Below are 23,298 nucleotides of genomic sequence, written 5' to 3' on the forward strand. Positions count from 1 at the left end.
TCTAATGCCAGGTGAAAATAAGATTATGAAGAAAAACTGGTAAGAGGATACAATGTAATGCGTACAATTTAAATAGGGTGGCCATTTAAAGGCCTCACAAGAAGGTAACATCTGATCAGAGTCCTGTAGGAAGTAAGGAAGTAAACTATCTCAATATCTGGAGGAAGAGCATTGGAGGAAAGGAAATAATAGGTACAAAGTCCTGAGATGGTAGCATACCTGACATGTTCAAAAAACAGGTAGGAGAGAGAGTAGTAGGTGTTGAGATAAAAGATAATGCTGGTGAGGGGTTGGGCCCTAGTGGTATTATAGTTCCTATAAGAATTTTGGATTTTATTTGAAATATGATGGGAAGCCATTGGAGGGTCCTGCTTAATTAGGGAAGTGACATGATCTGATTTATGTTTTTAAAGGATCACTCTAGCTCAGTGGTCCCCAACCTTTTTGTTTCGAGAGACTGGTGCTCCTATGAGAATCTAATGCCTGATGATCTGAGATGGAACTGAGGCAGTGATAACTAGCGCTGGAGAGTAGCTACAAATACAGATGAAGCTTTGCTCACTTGGCTGCCGCTCACCTCCTGCTGTGCGGCCCGGTTCCTAACAGGCCACAGAACAGTAATAGTATAAAGCCCAGGGGTTGAGGACCCCTGCTATAGCTGCTTTATGAAGAATGTATGATAAAAGGATAAGAGCAGAGATCATCTAGAAGGCTACTTGAAATAATCCAGGCAAGAGATAGTTTTGGATAGGCAGGAGGATAGATGTAGAAATGTTGAAAATGATTCTATTTCTGGATATATTTTGAAAGTAGAGCCAACAGGATTTGATGTAGGTTTCGAGTGAAATAGAAATCAAGGAAGACTCTAAAGACTTTAGCCAGAGTAATTGAGCGTTACTAAGATGGGGAATACTAGGAGATGAGCAGATTTGGAGGCATGGAGAGAATCAAGAGTTCAATTTTAGATATATTAAATTTGAGATTCTATTTAGATATCCAAGTGGAGATGACAAATAAGTGATTAGGTTTATGAGACTGATGTTATAAATTTAGATATAATCAGCATAATCGATGGTAGTTAAAGCCATAATGCTGGGTTAAATCAAAGGAATTGGTGGAGGTAGAAAAAAGGAGTTCAAAAACCAAGCCTGATTTAATAAAGCTCAATTACTTTTAGCGTTCAAGAAGATGAGGATCCAATAAAGCTTAGAAGTAAAGTGAGATAGGAGAAAAATTAGAGTATAATATCCCATAAACCAAGTGAAAAATGTGCTTCAAGAAGGAAGATGAGATCAGTGGTGTCAAATATTGCTAAAGTGAGGACTGACCATTGATATCATATTTGGTAATATGGAAGCTGTTGATGCCTTTCTAAGAATGGCTTCAGAGTAATAGTGGAAATAAAAGCCTAATTAGAGTATGATCAGCAGAGAATGGGAGAAGAAATGGAAATACCAAGAATACACAACTCTTTTGATACAGAGTAGAAACTATGGAAATGTGGTGTCAAAGGTTTTGGATTTTTGTTTTGTTTTTTAAGATAAGAGATAAAATAGCATATTATATAGTATTGGGAATGATCCATTAGACAGAGAAACTGGTAATTCAAGACAGAAAGTGGAAGGAGTAAAATTTTTAAGGTAGGCTGAAGGAACTAGGATCCAGTAGAGAAGCAGATTGGCCTTAGATAAAAGAAAGGCCAGTTCATCGACTGCCATGGCAAAGAAGGCAGAATATATGTGTACAGAAACACAAGGAATAGGAAGATTTGGTGGTAGGGGAGGAATTTCTTTATTGATTGCCTTTATTAGTGAAATAAGAAGGATCATCAGCTAAGGCAGGGTGAGGTATTGGAGGTTTAACTTGAAGTATGGGGAAGGTATATGAAATAGTTATCTTGGAGAGTAGGGAAATATAAATTGACTAGGGAAGTCTCATAAGATTATGAGGCAAATAGTTTTGTTGTGTGCAACAGCCCTACAAAATATGAGACAGCCGATGTCTTTTATCCCTGTCTTTATATGTTAGCAACAGGATGTTCCTTTCTCTCTATTGTAATGACAACCAAAAAGTACTCTCACAAATATCCAGAATGTTCGCTAGGGGAGAGCATTGCTCCCTTTAAGACTTCTGCTCTATTCTGATAGCCTTTAGAGTCATAAATGTTCAAGAGTTTTTTGTTAAAATAGAACTTATATAGTATAAATCTGATAAATACAGTTACAGATTGTGATCATAGTTAATACATAGCATTTACTATATGCCAAGCACTATTGTAAATGCTTTACATAAATTAACTCATTTGATCTTTATTAACAACCTTGTGATAAGTATTGTTATTATCCTAATAGTACCAAAAAGTTCTTTCGTATAGTGGGTACTATTATTCTCCATTAATATGGATGAGGAAACTGAGTCTCTGTTCTTAACCACGTTGATATACTATTTATATCATTGTATTTACATTCTCTTTAGTACTGTCTATTTAAATATTTTGATCTTGCAACTGCTTAGTCAATTAGGGATTTAGAGAGTAGGACTTAATATTCACCGCACAACTTATAGGATGATTTCTCATATAGGTCATTGGAATAGATAGATACATTTGAACACTTCAAGTCATTTTTCCTATTCTATTATCATGGAACCTCAGTGCCAAATTAAAATATGCAAAATATTATAACCAGCTCTTAAAATCTGTCCAAAGTTAAATTCTATACACACATGGTTTATTGCTAGCAATACGCTACTGATTTTTAAATTTGCATTAACTACAGTCAATACTTATATCTTTAAGCTCACATGGGACTCTCATAGTTCATGAACCTCAATTGCTTTAACTATGTTGACTTAATTTTGCCTTGGATAGTGGGGACTGGCTCTTTAAATTGCTTGGAATTCAATTTAGTGTTCCTTTGGGACCCATGCTGGGACTGATGCTTCATAAATGCTCATCTATGGGTTTTCTTCAATTCTCTGATCATCATTACTTGCATACTATACCTTAATCTTAAGGGAAAGGTTACTGAAGACATCTTCTCAATGCTTCTTTAGGGCAGCCTCCATTTTTTTTCTTTTCTAATTTCACTGTTCTTTTGTTTTTTGTTTTTTTTCTAATGGAAGGTAAGAAAATTCAGAGCAGGACTGCTATTATTGAAAGAAACTTTGACTTGCTATGGTTTTACTGTTCATGTCATTTACATGTACATTACATTAATAAATGTGTACCATTTGATAATATTCTACATGAGATACTTTAAACTGGAATATAGAACCATGATCTACAGGCTAGTTCTGGTCCTCAGCTTATTTCACCCACTACTAAAGTATGACATTGCATTGGTCTCTGATTTACAAGAAGAATTTTTAAACTCTTTTAAGCCAAGGAAACTATTGTTTAAATGGAATGTTATAAAGAAATCCAAATATGTCAGTTAGATGCAAAGATAAATTATTTGATTGAGGGTGGTTGTATCTAACCTTTACCCAGTTACTTGCTCACTCTGTTTTCTGGCTGCTTATGCAAAGACTCCAGCAGCCCTGGATTAACTTTTAAGGAAAATAAGCACAAGCTTAGGGCATCAAGGGAAGTGGAGCACCACAAAGTTTTTTGCTCTATTATGCCCTTAACTCTTTCACTGCCAGACTTAACTATAGTAGAATTTTTTGTAATTGTCTTTATCTGCCATGTTTTACTTTAATTTGCACTGTTAAAAAATCTTTTTCTTTGGTATGGTGAGTAACTAAAGTTTAAAAGCTTAGTTTGAGGTGTCATCATATATTACATTTTTTTCTGGCTTATGGTGTGAGTTTCACTTCTGTAGAAAGTAAAACTAGCTAGCTGAGTCAAATAACATTTAACTCATCAGCTCTTTTATGCAAAGGACCCTTAAACTCATTATTATAAGCAGTCGAAGAGCCAGGGAGCATTGCTGAACTCTGCTTAGGGTATCATTTGGCTTTAACAGAGCTCTGCTTCAGAGAGTGCGGTCTTAAAATCCACTAGTACAGCAGAAGGTAGAAATTGGTATGTGAGAAGTGCTTAATAAGTGTTAGCTTCCTTTCTTGTGTTGCAGCCCAAATACTAATTTTCCTAATGGTTATCAATGTTGGTGATTCCATTCACAATAAAGCCTCTGACACAGCAGTATTCTGCTTCCAGACTCTGACAAAAGCTTAAGAACTCACAAAAAAATTATACACGCACACAATTTTGATCACAATTTCAAGGAATTTACAGGCTTAAAGTAAAGAACTTGTGTTTTAGATTAGAGCAGTGGAAGTGTTGTAAATACTGATTGATTAGCCAATTCACAGTTCATTAGGAAGTTATAAGAACTATTATTTATATCCATCTTATTTCCAAAAAGGAAAAGTAGTTTGCAAAATATGATCTATCTGCTTGGCAGTAAGATCAAAATAAGAATTGAGAAAATCAGTATAAGAAAAACAATTAAAGATGGAAAAAACAGGGTGAAGCAGGAGTACAGGTAATACCTAGAGACATGATAACATTTTCAAATTCCTGGCCAAAGTAAAGACCAAGTTATGACAAGAGTATTTGACCTGTATTTTTAGACTCTCCTAGGCCTTCTCCCTCTATTTTTCTACTTTATGTTGTGCTACTTCTTTGTGCACTTTTTCTCTTTTCTTTTTCCTCTCCTCTATTTTTCTTTCTTCTTTCTCTTTCATTGACTTTTTTAGGTAGTCCTCTGTCTTCTTTACTATCTTCATTCGAACTATAATGTGATACCAGTCTCTAAATGTTTTTATTCTGTCCCGTTTTTTTAACCTCACACTACCTCCTCACCCCTCCAGCCAGAATTACTTGCCTTTTACATCCATGTGGTTCATTATTGTGTTCTGACTCATATTTTTCAATTAAGTAATTCCCACTTGCTTTAAATTATGCTCCCGATTGTTAATAGTGGACTTTTAATGCTAAATCAATACAAGAATATTTCAAATATTAATCTATTATTTTCCATTTTTCCAGGGAGAAAATTTATAATTAAAAGAAGATGTTGATGTGATGAAAAATGAGATTTTTGGTACTGTGTTGTGTTTTTTTATTATCTGTAGCTCATACTTCATAGAAGCTGTTATTTTATTGCTTTTGAATAAATTTTATATTTTAATATTTTTAAAGAAACTTCTGAAGCTTACTTATACTTTTTGTGAAAATTATTCATTTTTATTATTTTTGGTTTAAACTACTTTCCTTATCTTTTTCTTTTTATGTAAAAATTATTGTTAAAATGCATAAATACATTGAATAATTTATATTTTCATTCATACTACCATAGTATTGCTTAATTTTCTAGTAATACTTTATTTTAAAAAGAAGTAATATGAATTTAGAAGTCATTCTGCCACAAGTTAATAGTTATGCTAATAATGGCTGGCTTTTGTTGAGTGTTTACCAATTATCAGACACTATTCTAGGTACTCTATGTTTGTTAACACATTTAATCCACCTAATGATTTTATGAAGTAGATACTATTATTATTACTGTTTTACAGGTAGAAATATTTAATGTAATGACACAAGTATGTGTTCCAAAGAAATTGATTTGTCGTAAGCATCAGGATGGACTTTGGATTAGTGACTCCTTTTACACATGGTTAGATTTATGGTAAAATTAATGCAGCAAAGTAAAGATGACATATTTAAATATTTGAATTTACAAATCGCTCAAGAGTTTAGATTTGATGTCTTTAGACCATATACTTAATTTGTAAGTAAAAGAAATAGAAAATAATACAGAGTTAATCTTTTCTAATAGGTAATCATTAAAGCCATTAGTATGTTAATAGTAACATTTGAACAACACTAATGCAGAATTTGGAATTATTTGTCAGGCATGGAATAAAGTTTATCTTTTTACTGTTACTTACTAAACACTTAATCCTAAGTGTTAGGTCTTCTTAGTCAGCACCCTTTTTTCCCTTTCCCTGGCTTTTCTACCATGTGCTGTGTAAGTTCTTCTTCGTAAACTAGTGAGCATTACTAAGTAGAGTCACAATGTACATCTGACACCTTTATAATTTACATTTTCCAGGCTGAGTTGGACTCTTAACAATTTTTGACAGTCTTTAACCTCTTCCCTTTAGCCTCTTTTCTCTTCCACGTTACAGGTATATTATTATTTATTATTCTTTTCAAGTACCCCTTTTAGTACATCTCCCATACTCTCAAGAGATAACTTAGCCACACACTTCATAGGAGATCTTTACGTCCAAGCTCCCTCAATTTCTTTTATCTTTCAAGACCTTACTGTACCAGGGTACATTCATATTTTCTTCTCTCCTATCTCAGAAAGGCTTATTTCTCTCTAAGGCTAATCCTTCTACTTGTAAACTAAATTCCATTCTTTCCCTTTGACTAGGCTAGGATTTTATTTTATTAAGTATCCCAATTCTTATACCTTTAATCTCATTCCTTAAACTGCTTCTATTCATGTAAACATGTTCAAATCCCTTCCCTGGCCTAAAAAACATCACCACCAAAAACCCCACCTTTACACTACCTACTCCTCAAGAAAATGCATTGTCTCCTTACAGTGCATGCTTATTATTTTGTTTGATCTTTTCCACCTTCCACTGGATTCATATGGTTGCGATAGAAATAGCCATGTTATGCTCTAATCTATTAACCTCTATACTCCCTGGTACAGTTGATTCACCCAGGATTAGACACTTAATTTAAGTAGGGCCAGAGTCCTTTTCTTTTTAAGAATTTTGAAACTGGAACCGGAAAAAAATCAAATTCCGTCATTTCTTTGTGTGCTTGACTATAAAAATATGAGGCTCCAGAGCACTTGATGGCTGTTTCCATCCCATATGGGCCAAAGAAGCAATTCAGCTGGTCTGGAAAAATTAGAAGAAAAAATGAACCAAACCTACAGAGAAAAACAAGGAAAAGAATACTAATGATACCTGGTTCCACATGTTTGTGAGACCCAACCACATTATTGACCTTGTATTCTGAGATATTACAGTATTCTTACAGTAAGCTCTTCTTTTAAACTAGTTCAAATTGGGTTTCTGGCACTTGAAAACAAAAAAAAAACCCTAGCCGAAATGTACTTTGTCTTTTCTTTTGCCAGGAAATTTTTTGAAAAATCATCTATACTACCGATTTACTCTTTACTTCCCACTCAGTCCTTAACCTAATACAATCTGACTTCCACTCCTGCTACTCTGTTGCCGGAGTGTCCTGTTTTCATTTTTTATTTTAATCTACTATAACGTTTGACTCCAGAACACTGCTAGTCTTTCCAGATTCTCCTTTTAAAAACAAAGAGCTAACCTTTACATAATGCTTAGCATATGCAAGGCAGTGATGTAAACACTTTACAAATATCAGTTTATTTAATCTTCAGAACAACTCTGCGAGGAAGTATCTTGCAAGGAGGTCATGCAACACAGCATTATAGTACCACATGACGTAGATATAAAATCGTTTGTTGAGGACAAGCGTAACAAGAAAGATAGTAGTAGAGTATACATAATTACCCAAACTCTTATCCTACAGCTTAGGGTCAGTCATAGTCTGCATGCATCATGATCAAAGTTGCAGTAGAAAGGAACCCTGCCTTCATAATATTCTAATATTTATTAGGTTGGGGTGGGGCAGGGAATGTCTATGCAACTATATACCAGTGGAAACTTCCTTGTAGGGTAAAAGACCTTGTTAGAAAGGGGGAAACTTTCTGTTCCTCTGTTGAGGTAATTCAAAGTTATTGATCTTTGCTAAAGTTTGAGAGAGAAGGGTATTGGGGACAGATGAGCCTCCAGCGCCATCGTGATTTGTCTCTCATCAGGCAAATACTGTTAATTTATTGCTGTATTTTTACAGGGAACAGACACAGAAGGGTTAAGTAAGTTTTCTCATGGTCATGTAGCTTTTTTTACAAGTATAACAGCTGGGAAATTTTTATTGCAGGGGTTTTGTGAATGAACTAGTTAAGGGTAGTTGTGGGTGTGTCTCTCCATTTTTAAGTAGAAACAAGTTTTATAAGAATATTTTTAAAATAATCAAAACTATGCATATGATTTTTTATTTTTAAGTACATATATATGATTTTAAATAATGCATAAATCTGATCATATGTATATGCTTTTCCAATCAAGTTTTGTTTTTATTTTTTAATTACAGTTGACATTAAATGTTATATTAGTTTCAGATGTACAGCATAGTGGTTAGACATTTATATAATTTACAGAAGACCTTGTTAGAAAGGGGGATCCTCCCAATAACTCTAATACCCACCTATTACCATACAGTTATTACAATATTATTGATTCTTTTCCCTATGCTGTACTTTACATTTCCATGATTATTTTGTAACTACTGATTTGTACTTCTTAATCTCTTTACTTTTTTACCCTGTCCCCAGCCCCCTCCCATCTAGCAACCATCAGTTCGTTTTCTGTATCTATGAGTCAGTTGCTGTTTTCTTTGTTTATTTTGTTCTTTCACTAATATGATTCCCCATATTAGTGAAATCATATGGTATTTATTATCATTTTTTAAATTCTTTTTTTTTTTTTTGCTGTTTCTGTTGGGTGTTTTTTGCTATCTTGTATTCCAAATTCCTGATTCTCTCCTCTCCTTCATCTAATCTGCTGTCAATTTCATTTAATGTACTCTTCTTTTCAGTTATTATATTCATTTCTGACTGATTCCTTTTTATGTTTTTTATCTCCCGTTTATGTTTCCAATCTCTGTTGAAGTTCTCAATGAGATCATCTATCCTAAGTTCATCGAGATCCTTATAACTAGTGTTTTGAACTCTGTATGTGGTAGATCGGTCACCTCCATTTAGTTTAGTTTTCTTGTTTCTGGAGTTTTGTCCTGCTTTTTCACTGGGAACATGTTTCTTTGTTTCCTCATTTTGGCTGCTTCCCTGTGTTTGTTTCTATGTATTAGGTAGATCTGCTATGTCTCCCAGTCTTGGCAGAGTGTAGTAGGTGTCCTGTGGGGTTCTGTGGCACAGTCTCCCTGTTTACCTGAGCCAGGTGCTCCAGGGGTGTCCCTTGTGTGGGTTGTGTATACTGTCCTGTCGTAGTTGAGCCTTGATTGCTGTTGGCACATCAGTGGGTGGGATTGCCCCTCAAGCTGACTGGCTAAGAGGACTGGCCATGACTACATCAGACAAATGGTTGTACTGGGGCTGACCCCACGGAACGAGATTTGCTTTAGCAGGGCTGTGGTGGCTGCCAAGTCCATCTTTTGAGTGTGTCATTCATGATGCTAATTGGGTGGTGCTCTGGTGTGTTCTGAAGCCAGCCACCAGGCGTGTTGATTCTAAGGCTTCTTGGCTGAGGCTTTGATGTAAGCTCAGTTGCTGCCTGTGCCCAGCCCAGGGCCACTTGGCAGGAGCTACAAAGTGATCTGCAGTTGGTAGCTGCCTGTGTTGGGCTTGGAGGGACCTGGGAGTGGTTATGCCATGAACTGAGACCAGTTGCTACTAGTGTTGGGCTTTAGGCCACTTAGCAAGAGGTACAAGACACTTCAAGGCCAGCTGCTGTTTGTTCAGGGTTTGTGGACCTTAGAGAGATTTTAGGAAAGTTTGTAGCACAGGCCCAGGCTACCACTTGTATGGATTAGCCTCTGAAAGTAGTTTGGCCAGGCATGTGTATCGGGTAGAATGGGGCCTCAAAATTACCAGAGTGGCACAAGAGTGCTGTTGGCCAAGTGGATGGAGACTGAGTCCCTGCTGGTTTTCACAGATTTGGAGACTCAGATTTGGTGCCAGCCTGTGCCTGTCAACTAGGTGGCGGTAGGGCTGAACAAAGGAACAATGGCACCTGCTGTCAAGAGCTGCCCAGAAAGAGCTGCACCTCCAGCCCTCTCCCTGAAGCCAGACAATTCACTTCCTCCCCATATGTCCCTGGTGCTTTTCAAGCTGCTATTCCTTCTCTGGAGCTTATGGTGTTTGTGAGCAAGTGGGTCTGCTTGGGACCTTTAAGAGGATGACTGGGTCTACAGCAGCCCTTTATCTAACCCGTACTGAGTCCCTGCTGGTTTTCACAGCCAGCTGTTGTGAGTACTCTTCTTTTTGGCACTGGCTGGGGAGCCCAGTTTGTGGCTGGGACCTCTAGATTCCCATTGGGACCTCTGCAGCTGAGCTGTCCCTCCCAGTTCTTAACCACCACACATGGGTGTGTGACCGGCTCATTTTGAATCTCTGCCCCTCCTACCAGTCTCAAGGTAGCATCTTTTTCATATCTTAATTATAGGAGTTCTGTTCAGCTAGTCTTCAGGTGGTTCTCAAGGGTGGTTGGTCTGTAATTTAGTTGTAGTTTCGATGTGGTCATGGGAGGAAGCAAACACAGTATTTATCTACTCTGCCATCTTGACTGACAGTAAAGACCAGGTTGCTTTTATTTAAAAAAAAAATGTTTAAGACCAGGTTGGTTTGTTTTTAAGTAGAAGGCACAGTAGTACATAGAAATTGCCTTTTCTGAGATCTTCATTAACTCTTCTGCATTTTGTCAGAATAATCTTCAGGGACCTTGGTCATCTTGACATACCATAAAGCTATTATACCTACCGAGGTATCATATATGTAGTATATTGATTACATACTAATCAGACTTGGTAAACAAGAAATTAAAAAATACTCTCGATGTCCTAGTAAGAGACATACCTGCCAGAGAATGGAATATAAGTCCTTTTAATGATTCAGACAGTTGCCACATAGTTGGTATTTTCAAGAGTCCAGTGGTCTAGAGAATAATGGAACAACCCTTCTAAGTAAAGGACAAATTATTATCCCTTGTACTCCATAAAACTAAGAAGGAAGCACAACACTTGATGGACCTATTTAGATTTTGGAAACAGTATATACTACTCCAAACTGCTTATTAGAGAATTTAGAAGGCTGTCAGATATGAGTGGGGATTTCTCTGATACAGGTTCAGGCTGTAGTATAAATGGCCCTGCTGCTCAGATCATACAATTTGGTAGGTCCCTTGGTATTAGAGGATCCATGGTAGATAAAAGCAGTAAGAGGACTCTCTCACAAGTTCTAATAATAGAGCTGTAGCACAAACCCCTAGGGTACTCACTCATATCTCCTCCCAGCAACAATGATTTGGAAGTCATCTAAAGGGAAAAAAAACGACTTTGTGGGTGACTCGGGATCCAGGGAGGAGATTGTGAAACTCCAGTGGAGTCCAAGAGCTAAAAGGACCATTTTAAAAGGGGAGGCCTGCATCCAGCTGGCTAACTTGTCACCATGGTCCCAGCTACAGACCCACAAACAGCTCCTTTCTCCTGTGGACTCAGTTACAGCCTAATTTGGCCTTAGTACATCAACCAGCACCACATGGCAAGGAACCTAGGAGGAGTTATATCTGCCTCTGCTTTGAGTAATAGGCTCACAGACCTTGATCTCAACTATAGACCCTAAAGTGGCTCATAGCTTGGTTCCAGCCCCTCTCAGCCACAGTCTAGGAGCCCCTGGAGGCAAGCCCAACCTCAATTCAATTACAGATCCTGAAATGGCTGTAAGTCAGCTTTAGCCCCTCCCAGCCACAGTCTGCAAGCAGCCCTGCCAGCCCAGAGATCTGGAGGAAGACATTCCTGTATGTGCCCCTGGAGATCCTGAAATGGCTCTATAAAAGCTGTAATCCCTCCTAATCACAGTCCGTGAGCAGTGTTGCCATCCCAGGGATCTGGTGGGAGACTTAGCCATCTGTGCTTCTGGAGCCAGGATTCCAGAGCTTGGTCCTAGCTGTGGATGCTGAAGCATCTCTGGGACTTAGTTCAGACCCCTTTCAGCCATGATGTAGGGCCAGTCCTGCCTGCCCAGAGACCCACCCAGTGATGTGGAAGGAGTCCTCCCAGGGACCTGGCATAAGCCACACTCATTTGTTTACTTGGTTATAGACTCACTGTCCACAGACAACTGTAGACCCTGAAGTGGACCCTTAGCCCACTACCAGCCCTACTGAACAAGGCCCTAGAGGCAGTTTTATCCATCCAGGGACCATATAGATCCACACCTGCCCAAGATTCTGATAACAAACCTATCAGCCACAGACTCTAGCAAAAGCCACACATCCCAGCTTTAACCCATCTCAACAGATTTTTGAGATCATCCCATCAGCCCAGAGAATCAACGGGTCTTACCTGCTAAAACCAGTCTGTATCTGGAAGTATTTGTTACTTCAGATGCACGGACACCAATGCAAGAATATACAAATCATGAAGAATTGGGCAAACTTGATACAAACATAGAAAACTAATAAAGCCAGGGTAACTGACCTCAAAGAAATGGAGCTCTGAAAATTGCCTGACAAAGAATTCAAAATAATCATCTCAAAGAAGCTCAATTATGGGCAAGAGAATACCAATACTTGACTAAACGAAATCAGGACAAGAACATATAAATGAAATGAGAAATTTAACAAAAATAAAAACCATTAAAAAGCTGAACAGAACTCTTAGAACTGAAAAATACAATGACAACTGAAAAATTCAGTGGAGAGCTTCAACTGCAGGTTTGATTTTGCAGAATTAGCTGACTAAAGACAGGTCATTTGAAATTAACCAGTTGAGGAACAAAAAGAAAAGAGAATGGAAAAGAGTGAAGAAAGCCTACATGAATTATGGGAGCAAGCAAATGAATATATGTGTCATCAGAATCCCAGAAAGAGAAGAGAGACAGAAAGGAGCAGAAAGCTTATTTAAAAACTAATAGCTGAAAATAGCCCAAATCTTGGAAAAGCTAGTACTTGAAGCTCAAAGGTTCTTGCAGTTCAAAGGACCACAAACAAGAGCAACCCAAAGATGATTACCCTGAAACACATTATTATCAAATTGTTAAGAGTCAAAGACAGAATCTTGAAAGCAGCATGAGAAAACGAACTCATCACAAACCAAGAACCCCATGCCCCTACGAAGCTATCTGCAAATTTCTCAGCAAATACTTAGCAAGCCAAAAGGGAAAAGAATACTATATTAAAACTGCTGAAAGAAAAAAATCTGCCAGTCAATATTATACCCAACAAAACTATTCTTCAGAAATGAAGGAGACATAAAGATTTTTCCAAACAAAAGCTGAAAAAGTTAATCGCCCACTAGACCTGCCTTACAAGAAATGCTAAAGGAACTTCAAGTTGGAGCAAAAGTATGCTAATTAGTAACATGAAACATGAAAACATAAAACTCACTGGAAAAGCAAATATATAGTCAAATTCAAAATACTCTAATACTGTTATCATGGTGCATAAATCACTTAACTATAGTATAAAAGTTTAAAGATAATAGTATTAAAATAACTATAGCTATAGGAATTTGTTAATGGATAAACTATATAAAAATATGTAATGCACGACATCAATAGCATAAAATGTGGAGGAAGAAGTAAAAGTGTAATATTTTTATATGTGATTAAAAGTAAGTTGTTATCACCTGAAAATAGACTGTTATGTTTTATGTTACTAGTGACCACAAAGAAAAAACATAGTAGCTGCACAAAAAACGAAGAAAAAGAAATTAAACATACTAGTAAATAAATAACAAAGGAAGACAACAAGAGAGGAACAAAGTAACAAAAGAGCGACAAAACAGCCAGAAAACAATGAAGAAAACTGATACATTAGTCCCCCCTTATCCCTGGTTTCACTTTCTGTGGTTTTAGTTACTCTCAGTCAACTGCAGTCTGAAAATATTAAATGGAAAATACCAGAGATAAACAATTCATAAGTTTTAAATTGCATGATATTCTGAGTAGCATGATGAAATCTGATGCCAAGGACATTAATCATTCCTTTATCCATCAGATCCACACTATATATGCTACCCACCCATTAGTCACTTAGCAACTGTTTTGGTTATGGGATCAACTGCTGCAGTATTGCAGTGCTTGTGTTTAGGTAACCCATATTTTACTTAGTAATGGCCCCAAAGCACAAGAGTAGTAATGCTGGCAATTCAGATATGCAAAAGAAAAGTCATAAAATAGGATTTTGGAACATATACTCCACAGATAAATTGAGACTGTGGTACTTTTGTTGCCTTTGTTTTTGGTGTCCAAAAAAAAATCATTGCTAAGACCAGTGTCAAAGAGTTTCCTCTATGTTTTCTCCTGGGAATTTTATGGGTTTAAGTCTTATGTTTAAGTCTTTAGTCCATTTTGAGTTGATATTTATGTATGGTGTAAGATAGGGGTCCAATTTCATTCTTGTGCATATGGCTATCCAGTTTCCTCAACACTTTTTATTAGAGACTATCTTTTCCATATTGTATATTCTTAGTGCCTTTGTTAAAAATTAACTGACCGTACATGCATGGGTTTATTTCCAGGCTCACTATTCTGTTTCATTGATCTATGTGTCAGTTTTTATGCCAATCCCATTCTATTTTCTTTTCTATAGCTTTGTAGTATTTGAAATCAGGAAGTGTGATGCTTCTAGTGTTGCTCTTCTTGCTCAAGATTGCTTTGGCTATTTGGGGTCTTTCGGGGTTCCATATGAATTTTGGGTTTTTTTTCTACTTCTGTGAACAATGCCATTGGAATTTTGATAGGTATTGCATTGAATCTGTAGATCACTTTGAAGAGTATGGGCATTTTCACAATATTAATTCTTCTAATTCATGAACCTGTAATATCTTTTCATTTATTTGTGTCTTCTTCAGTTTCTTTCATCAGTGTTTTGAAGTATACAGATGTGTACACTGAAGTTACAGATCTTTCAGCTCCTTGGTTAAATTTATTCTTAAGTATTTTATTCTTTTTGATGCTATTATAAATAGGTTGTCTTCATTTCTTTTTCAGGTAGTTTGTTCTTATTGCCCGTTCCTTCAACTCCCCAGTACAGTCTAGTCAAATGCCTGACCAGGCAGCAGCTGGAAAAGTCAGGACGTTAGATATGCTGTGTAGTCCTTATCAGGCTGAAACCGTGAGTTGGTTGTGTCAAGCTACCTAATCTGTGCTGAGCTAAAGGGAATAGTCATTAGGAGTGCTTGTGTACCAGTATAGAACCAACCACCTGTCTGTTCTCTGTGGTCCCAGAGAACCTGTGAATACTGAGCCCATCATCTCCCAGAGCTAGTTGATTTAAGAACCATTTCCTCAGGGGGAAGCCATAGAATGTAGGCTGCTAGGTGTTTGTCCAAACTCCTTTCAGGGAGACGCTATAGACTTGATTTTATCGCTGGGCTGAACTGGGGAAAGAGGCACAGGAAGTCCCCACACACTCATTCAGGCTCCCAGGTGACTACTAAGTGTGTGCCTCATCAGCTCCCAGGTGCAAGCTTATTAGAAGTACAACACTTAAGGAGAAGCTGGGAAAGTATGCAGTCAAACCCCTTCCAGGGAGAAACTGAGAGCCTCATGTTTTTGCCCTGTGTGCTGAGCCTATAGAATTAGCTGAGAAGTGTTTGCACTTTTGTATGACTGCCTATTTCTTTAATGTAGTCCCAGGGAATTTGCGAATGCCGAGTCCTGTTGACTTTCAGAGCTAGGTATTTGGAAATTAGTCCTTTGGGCAGTAACCATAAAAGTTGGTGAACAAGCTCCTTTCAGGGAGAAGCTGGAGGCTCAGTTTAACTCTTGGAGCAAGCTCTGAGGAGAAACCAGGAGATGTGCCCAAAAGCTCTTCCAGGCTCCTGAAAGGAATCCAGTCCATTCTCAGATGCAATCTTATTAGAAGTCAGACCCTTGGACAGCAGCTGGGAAAGTATGTAACTTAATTCCTCCAGAGAGAAACTAAATGCTGGGTATTTTTGCCTGCATCCTCTGAACTGAGTTTGCGGGAATATCTGTGTCAAAGAGGATTATTCTTGAGCCTTAAGATCTAAATGAATTTGCCTTGCTAGGTTTTGGACTTCCTTGACACCTGTGACTTCTTTTTTCTTTTCCCATTTCTTCTTTTTTGGAGTGGGAATTTCTATCCTATGCCTATCCCACCATTGTATTTTGGAAGCATATAACTTATCTGGTTTCACAGGTTCACAGCTGGAAAGGAATTATGTCTCAGGATGTATCATACCTTGAGACTCACATTTACCTGACTTAAGTGTTAATTAGATGAGACTTTGGAGGTAGAGTTGATGCTGGAATGAGTTAAGACTTTTAAGGCTATTGAAATGGTGTGAATGTATTTTGCATGCAAAAAGGACATGCAAAAAGCAGGAGAGGGCAGAAAGTTATAGATTGAATTGTATTCTCCCAAAAATCATAGGTCGATGATGTCCTTACCCTCAATAAAACTATATTTGGATATAGGGCCTTTAAGGGAAGTAATTAAAGTTAAATTAGGTCAAAGAATGAGGCCCTAATTCAATAGGACTGGTGTCCTTATAAAACGAGGAAGATATACCAGGAGTACGTAAAAATAGAAAAAGACCGTGTGAAGACGGAGCACAAAGGCAGTCATCTATAAGCCAAGTAAAGAAGTCTCACCAGAAACTAACCCTGCCAGCACCTCGACCTTGAATGTCCATCCAGCCTCCAAAACCGTGAGAAAATAAATTTCTGTTGTTTAAGCTGCCCAGCCTGTGGTATTTTTTTTTTCATGGTAAACCTTATTTTTCATGGTAAACCTTATTTTTCATGGTAAACCTTATTTTTCATGGTAAACCTTAGCTGACTAATACAAGTGGAAATGAGGCATAACTGCTATTAGGTATAGAGTTTCTTTTTGGAGTGATGTAAATGATTTAAAATTGATGGTGGTAACGGTTATTATCATTCTGTGAATGCTATAAACCATTGAACTGTATACTTTAAGTGAATTTTATGGGATATGAACTGTCTCAATAAAATTTTTAAAACTCTCTAATTCATATTAACAAGGTAAAAAAACATGATCATTAATAGATGCAGAAAAAGCATTTGATAAAAATCCAACATATACTCCTGGTTAGAAAAAAAGACTCTAGGAGAAAATATTTGCAAATTATATATCTGATGTTACTAATATCCAGAATATATAGAGAACTATTAAAACTAAACAACAACAAACAACAAAACAACCCAATTAAAAAATGAGCAAAGGACTTGAATAGCTGTTTTTCCAAAGAAGATATACAGATGACCAATAAGCACATGAAAAGATGCTTACTAATCAGAGGAATGCAAATCAAAACCACAATGAGATACCAATTCACATCCATTAGGATGGCTATTAAAATAAACAGGAAACAAAATAGTGGTGAGAAGAAATAGGAACCCTGGTGCATTACTGATGAGAATGTAAAATGGTTTAGCTGCTATGGAAAATAGTATGGTGGGTTCTCAGAATATTAAAACTCAAAATTCCCATATTATCCAGCAATTTCACTTCTGAGTATATATCCAAAAGTATTGAAAGCAGGGACTTAAACAGATATTTGAACACCAATGTTCATAGCAGCATTATTCACAATAGCCAAAAGATGGAAGCAAAGTATTTATTAATGGAGGAATCAGTAAGTAAAATATGGTATTTACTTACAATGGAATGTTATTCAGTCTTAGGAAGGAAATTTTGATTCACGCTACATTCTTGGATAAACCTAGAAATCATTAATGCTAAGTGAAATAAGCCAGATGCAAAAGGATAAATATTCTTTGATTCCACTTATATCAGTTACCTAGACTAGGCAAATTTAAAGACAAAGTAGAATAATGGTTACCATGGGCTGGGAGAAGAGGAAAATGGAGATTTATTGTTTAATAGGTATAGAATTTCAGTTTGGGATGATGAAAAAGTTCTGGAGATGAATAGTGATGAAGGTTGTACAACATTGTGAATATGCTTAATGCCACTGAACTGTATACTTAAAAATGGCTAAATGGTAAAATGTTTATGTATATCCCACTGCACTAAAAAAAAAAAAAAAAACTCCCAGCAATATCTAGGAATAGAAGATTAACTTCCTTAATCTGATAAACAACATCTATGAAAAACTTATAGCTGATACCATACTTAACGGTGAAAGACCGAATGATATTCTCTTGAGATTAGAAACAAGGTAAGGATATCTACTTTCGCCATTTCTATTTGCCATTTAATGGAGGTTTTAGCAAGTGCAATAAGGGGGAAAAATAAAAAAAAGCCTGGGGATTAGAAAGGATGACAATCGCAATTAAATCCCAGTAGAATTTTTTGATAGAAATTCTCAAACTTTGTGTTCAAAACAAGGAAAACTAAAGAATATGTTGTTTAGGTAAACACGATAATAAAGCAAGAGAATGCTTAACATAAAAATCAGGATAGTGGTTATCTCTGAGAGTAGTGGGTGAATTCAGTTAGGGAGTAGCATACAGAGGGCTTCTGAGATGTAGGATAACTTAGATGGTGGGTAGACAGATTGTTCATTTTATTATTTTGTAAACTGGATATGAAACTTCATTTAGTTTTGCATTACAGTATGTATCCCAACATATAAAAAGAAGTCAGGTCCCTCAAGAGTCTTCAAATTAAAAGAATATAAGGTAAACGGAATGTAAGGAGGCTTAAGATAAGGACACAGGAACATGAAATAAACAGAATTCAGAGAAGGAAGAGAGATCAAGGATTTCCTGGAGGAAACAACATTACAAATTGAAATGAGAAATTTTAAAGCCATAGTCTCTGTCCAAATGATATGGCATCCAACTTGACAAAACAATGAAAGGGAGTCTTCTAGGTAGTATTGCAGAACTGAGTGAAGTGGAGATATGCTCAGGTTTGCACCAAGCTTGTGGATTTAAATTCTAGGTTCTTTTCTCAAAGAGAATTGTTTGACTACAAAATAAGGGGTACCAATGTGAATTTGATTGTATGCAATGTTACCGAGACCCTAATGTTTGAACATGACATGGAATGGCAAGATTCTCTGCTCAGGGTGTTGTGAGGCCAAGTCCAGGTACTGGTGGGGCTATAATCCTTTCTGGAGGCTTTGAAGAAATTACTTCCAGGCTAATTAAGGTTGTTGTCAGAATTCAGTTCCTTGTGGTTGTAGGACTGAATCTCTGTTTCCTTGACATATGTGTCCTTCCATCTTCAAGCCAGCAAGAGAGTCAAATCCTCCTGATGCTTCAAAGTGACTCGTACATTTTTGTTTCTTCTGCATCTGGAGAATGTTCTCTGCTTTTAAGTGTTCATGTAATTAGGTTAAGTCTACCTAGATGATCTCCCTTTCTTTTTTTATTTATTTTTTCCTGTCTACCTCCCTCCACCCCCGTCTCCCCTACCCTCTGGTAACCACTAGTCTAGTGTCCATGTCCATGAGTCTCTGATGTTTGTCCTGTTCTTTGCTGCTTTTAGGTTTATATCCCACTTAGGTTTATAAGTGATATCATGTGATTTTCAACTTTTTCTGTCTGGCTTATTTCACTTAGCATGATTATCTCATTACCATGTTGTCACGAATGACAATATTTCATTTCTTCTTATAGCTAGGTAATATTCCATTGTATATATGTACCACATCTTCTTTATCCAGTCATCTATCATAGGGCACTTAAGTTGCTTCCATGTCCTCGCCACTGTGAATAATGCTGCTATGAACATTGGTGTGCAAATATCTTTATAGATATGAGTTTTCAAGTCTTTGGAGGAAATACCCAGTAGAGGGATTGCTGGATAATATGGTAGATCAATTCTTAGTTTTTTGAGGAACCTCCATACTGTTTTCCATAGTGACTATACCAATTCGCAGTCCCACCAGCAGTGTATAAGGGTTCCTGTTTCTCCACATCCTCTCCAACATTTGTTATTACTCATTCTGTTGATTATAGCTATTCTAACAAGTGTGAGATGGTATCAAATTCTGGTTTTGATTTGCATTTCCCTAATAACTAGCGATGTTGAGCATTTTTTCATGTATTTGTTAGCTGTTTGTATGTCTTCTAGGGAGGTGTCTGTTCAGGTCCTCTGCCCATTTTTCAAATGGATCATTTGTTTTTTTGTTGTTATTAAGTCATATGAGTTCTTTGTATATTTTGGATATTTTGTATATTCGGGAGCATGGCTTGCAAATATATTTTTCCATTCAGATGGTTGTCTCTTTACCTCGTTGATGGTTTCTTTTGCTGAGCAGAAGCTTTTTAGTTTGATGTAGTCTCATTCATTTATTTTTGCCTTTACTTCCCTTGCCTTTGAGGTCAAATTCATAAAATCTTCTTTAAGTCCAAGGTCCTTGAGTTTAGTCCCTATGTTTTCTTCTATGCATTTTATTTTTTAGATCTTATGTTCAGGTCCTTAATCCATTTTGAGTTAATTTTGGTGTGTGGTGATAGACAACAGTCTAGTTTCATTCTTTTGCAGGTGGCTTTCCAGTTTTCCCAGCACTATTTATTGAAGAGCCTTTCTTTTCTCTACTGTATATTTTTGTCTTTTATCTCAAAAATTATTTCCCATATAAATATGGGTTTTCTTCTGGACTCTTGATTCTGTACCACTGGTCCATGTGTCTTTTTTTCTGCCAGTACCATGCCGTTTTGATTACTGTCGCTTTGTAGTATAATTCAGTCAGGCAGAGTGATGCCTCCAGCCTCTTTCTTTTTTCTGAGGATGGCTTTGGCAGTTTGGGGTCTTTTGAGTTTCCATACAAATCTGATGATTTTTTGTTCTATTTCTTTAAAAAATGTCGATTGGATTTTGATGGGGATTGCATTAAATCTGTATAATGCTTTAGGTAGTATGGTCATTTTAACTATGTGTGCCGTCAGTATAAAAGAAGTGGTTGTATAGAATGTTGCTTTGTGCAGAATTTGTTTAAAAATACTGCTTCAATTGTATCATCTGAGTTTAGCCAATTCTTCAAAATTATTCTGTTCACATTCATTTAAAAAAAAAATCCAAATTATGTGAGTTTATTCACTTGCCAGTATTGACAGTTAAACCATAATTTAACAGTTTTAAAAATAACTTTTCAATAAGTAAAATAATTTTCTGTTTTATGGCTTTAGTAAATTTGGGGAGAAGGGAGATGAAAACTAGCCTCTTATTCAACATGCTGATTCTCTCTTCTTTAAATGGACTAAATAGAAATGTACTACAATGGTAGAATCTTTTTAACCTAATAACCAAATCAGCTAAATTTTTCGTGATTTAAATGTATTTCTCAATAATATTTTCATCCTGGCCATAATTCCATTACTGTCATTAAGTTTGGATAGCCGCATGTATTGTGATTCATTGGAGAAGTTAATAGCTTCAGCATTTTACAACAGACATTCTGTCTAAAGTAGTTAGGAAACAGAAAGCTTTTAGTTCAAGTCATTTTCCCTTGAATAAAGAGCTCAATTAGCCATTTCTTCATGTTGAAATAAAAGCTGTTTAATGAGAATACAGATCCAATTCTGTTACTAAAAAAGAGAGAGAGAGAGAGAGAGAGAGAGAGAGTGTGTGTGTGTGTGTGTGTGTGTGTGTGTGTGTAATGAGCCCATGCAAACAGTATCTGATATATCTAAATTCTAGTACAACAAAAGAATTTCGACAAGCTTCTAGAAATCATTTTGGCTATATTGTATTACTCTGACTGCTTATTTGCCTTTTTTTTGAATGGTAGTTATTTTAACCTTTGAATTCATTGCACATTGGCTGTTTTTTTAATTTTCATTTTTCATTTACAGTTGACATTTAATATTATTTTATATTAATTTCAAGTATATAGCATAGTGGTTAGACATCTATATAATTTAGGAAGCAATCCCCTCGATTAATCTAGTACACAGTGAACTATACATAATTATTACAATATTATTGACTATATTCTCTATGCTGTACTTTACATGCCTCTGACTATTTTGTAACTACCAATTTGTACTTCTTAATTCCTTCACTTTTTCACCCAGCCCCCCAACCCTCTTATCTGGCAACCATCATGTATCTATGAGTCTGTTTCTGTTTTGTTTGTCCACTTATTTTGTTCTTTAGATTCCACATATAAATAAAATCATATGGTATTTGTCTTTCTTGGTCTGACTTATTTCATTTCACACAATACCCTGTAGGTTCATCCATGTTGTTGCAAATGGTAAGATTTCATTTTTTTTTTACGACTAAGTAATATTTCATGGTATATATGTACTACAACTCCTTTATTCAGTTGTCTATTGATGGGCACTTAGGTTACTTCCATATCTTGGCTGTTGTAAATAGTGCTACAGTGAACATAGGGGTGCATATATATTTTTGAATTAATGTTTTGGATTGCTTCAGATAAATACCCAGCATGGAAGTGCTGGGTGATAGGTAGTTCTAATTTTCTGAGGAAACTCCAAACTGTTTTCCATAGTGACTACAATAATTTGCAGTCTTACCTACAGTGCAAGAGGATTTCCTTTTCTCCACATCTTTGCCAACACTTGTTTTTTTATTTATTGATGATTGCCATTCTGACAGGTGTGAGGTGATATCTCATTGTTTTAATTTGCATTTTTCTGATGATTGATATTGAGCATATTTCATCTTTTCATATTTTACAATACATGTTGGCCATCTGTAATTCCTCTTTGGAGAAGTATCTATTCAGGTCCTCTACATACTTTTTAATTGAATTGTTTGGGTTTTGTTTTGTTTTGTTTTTTGGTATTACATTATATGAGTTCTTTATAAATTTTAGATATTAAACCCTTATCATATGTATCATTGGTGAATAGTTTCTCCCATTCAGTAGGTTGTCTTTTTTTGTTGTCGATGATTTCCTTTGCCATGTAAAAACTTTTTAGTGTGATATAGTCCCATTTATTATTTTGTTTCTTTTCTCAAGGTGATATATTAGGAAAAAATATTACTAAGAGCAGTGTCAGAGAGTTTACTGCCTATTTTTTTTTTTAGGAGTTTTATGGTTTCAGGTCTTACATTAAAGTCCTTAATTCATTGTGAGTTTATTTTTGTATATATATGGTATAAGAAGATGGTCTGCTTTTATTGTTTTGCGTGTATCTGTCCAGTTTTCCAAGCACCATTTATTAAATAAACTGTATTTAAGCCATTGTATATTCTTACCTCCTTTGTCATAGATTAAATGACCATATAGGCATGAGTTTATTTCTGGGCTCTCTATTCTGTTCCACTGATCTATGTATCTTCTTATGCTAGTACGATACTGTTTTGATTACTACAGCCTTGTAGTATAGTTTGATGTCAGGTAGTATGGTACCTCCAACTTTGTTCTTCTTTCTCAAGATTGCTGTGGCTCTGTTCAGTGTCTTTTATCGTTCTATATAAATTTTAGAATTATTTGTTCTAGTTCTGTGAAAAATGCCATTGGTATTTTGCTAGGGATTGCATTGAATCTATAGATTGCTTTGGGTAGTATGGCCATTTTAATGATCTTAATTCTTCCTAACCATGAGCGCA

At 36.2% G+C, this 23,298-nt stretch overlaps 1 protein-coding gene across 3 annotated transcripts in view; it reads left to right on the plus strand.

Moving 5' to 3' along the window:
• The window catches only part of CCDC18 (coiled-coil domain containing 18), a 156,473-nt gene that overhangs the window by 97,658 nt on the left and 35,517 nt on the right, over positions 1-23,298 (plus strand). The window contains exon 29 of one of the 3 annotated variants that reach the window (XM_011355662.2): positions 4,997-5,152. The exons of the other annotated variants lie outside the window; for them this stretch is intronic. Within the exon in view, the coding sequence (XP_011353964.1) occupies positions 4,997-5,011 (15 nt within the window). The 3' untranslated portion in view covers positions 5,012-5,152. Of the gene's footprint in view, positions 1-4,996; positions 5,153-23,298 lie in introns of those variants that run through there. 3 annotated transcript variants of the gene reach the window in all.

The sequence above is a fragment of the Pteropus vampyrus genome, unplaced genomic scaffold (genome assembly GCF_000151845.1).
Source record: "Pteropus vampyrus isolate Shadow unplaced genomic scaffold, Pvam_2.0 Scaffold22, whole genome shotgun sequence".
NCBI classification, from domain to species: Eukaryota; Metazoa; Chordata; class Mammalia; order Chiroptera; family Pteropodidae; genus Pteropus; species Pteropus vampyrus.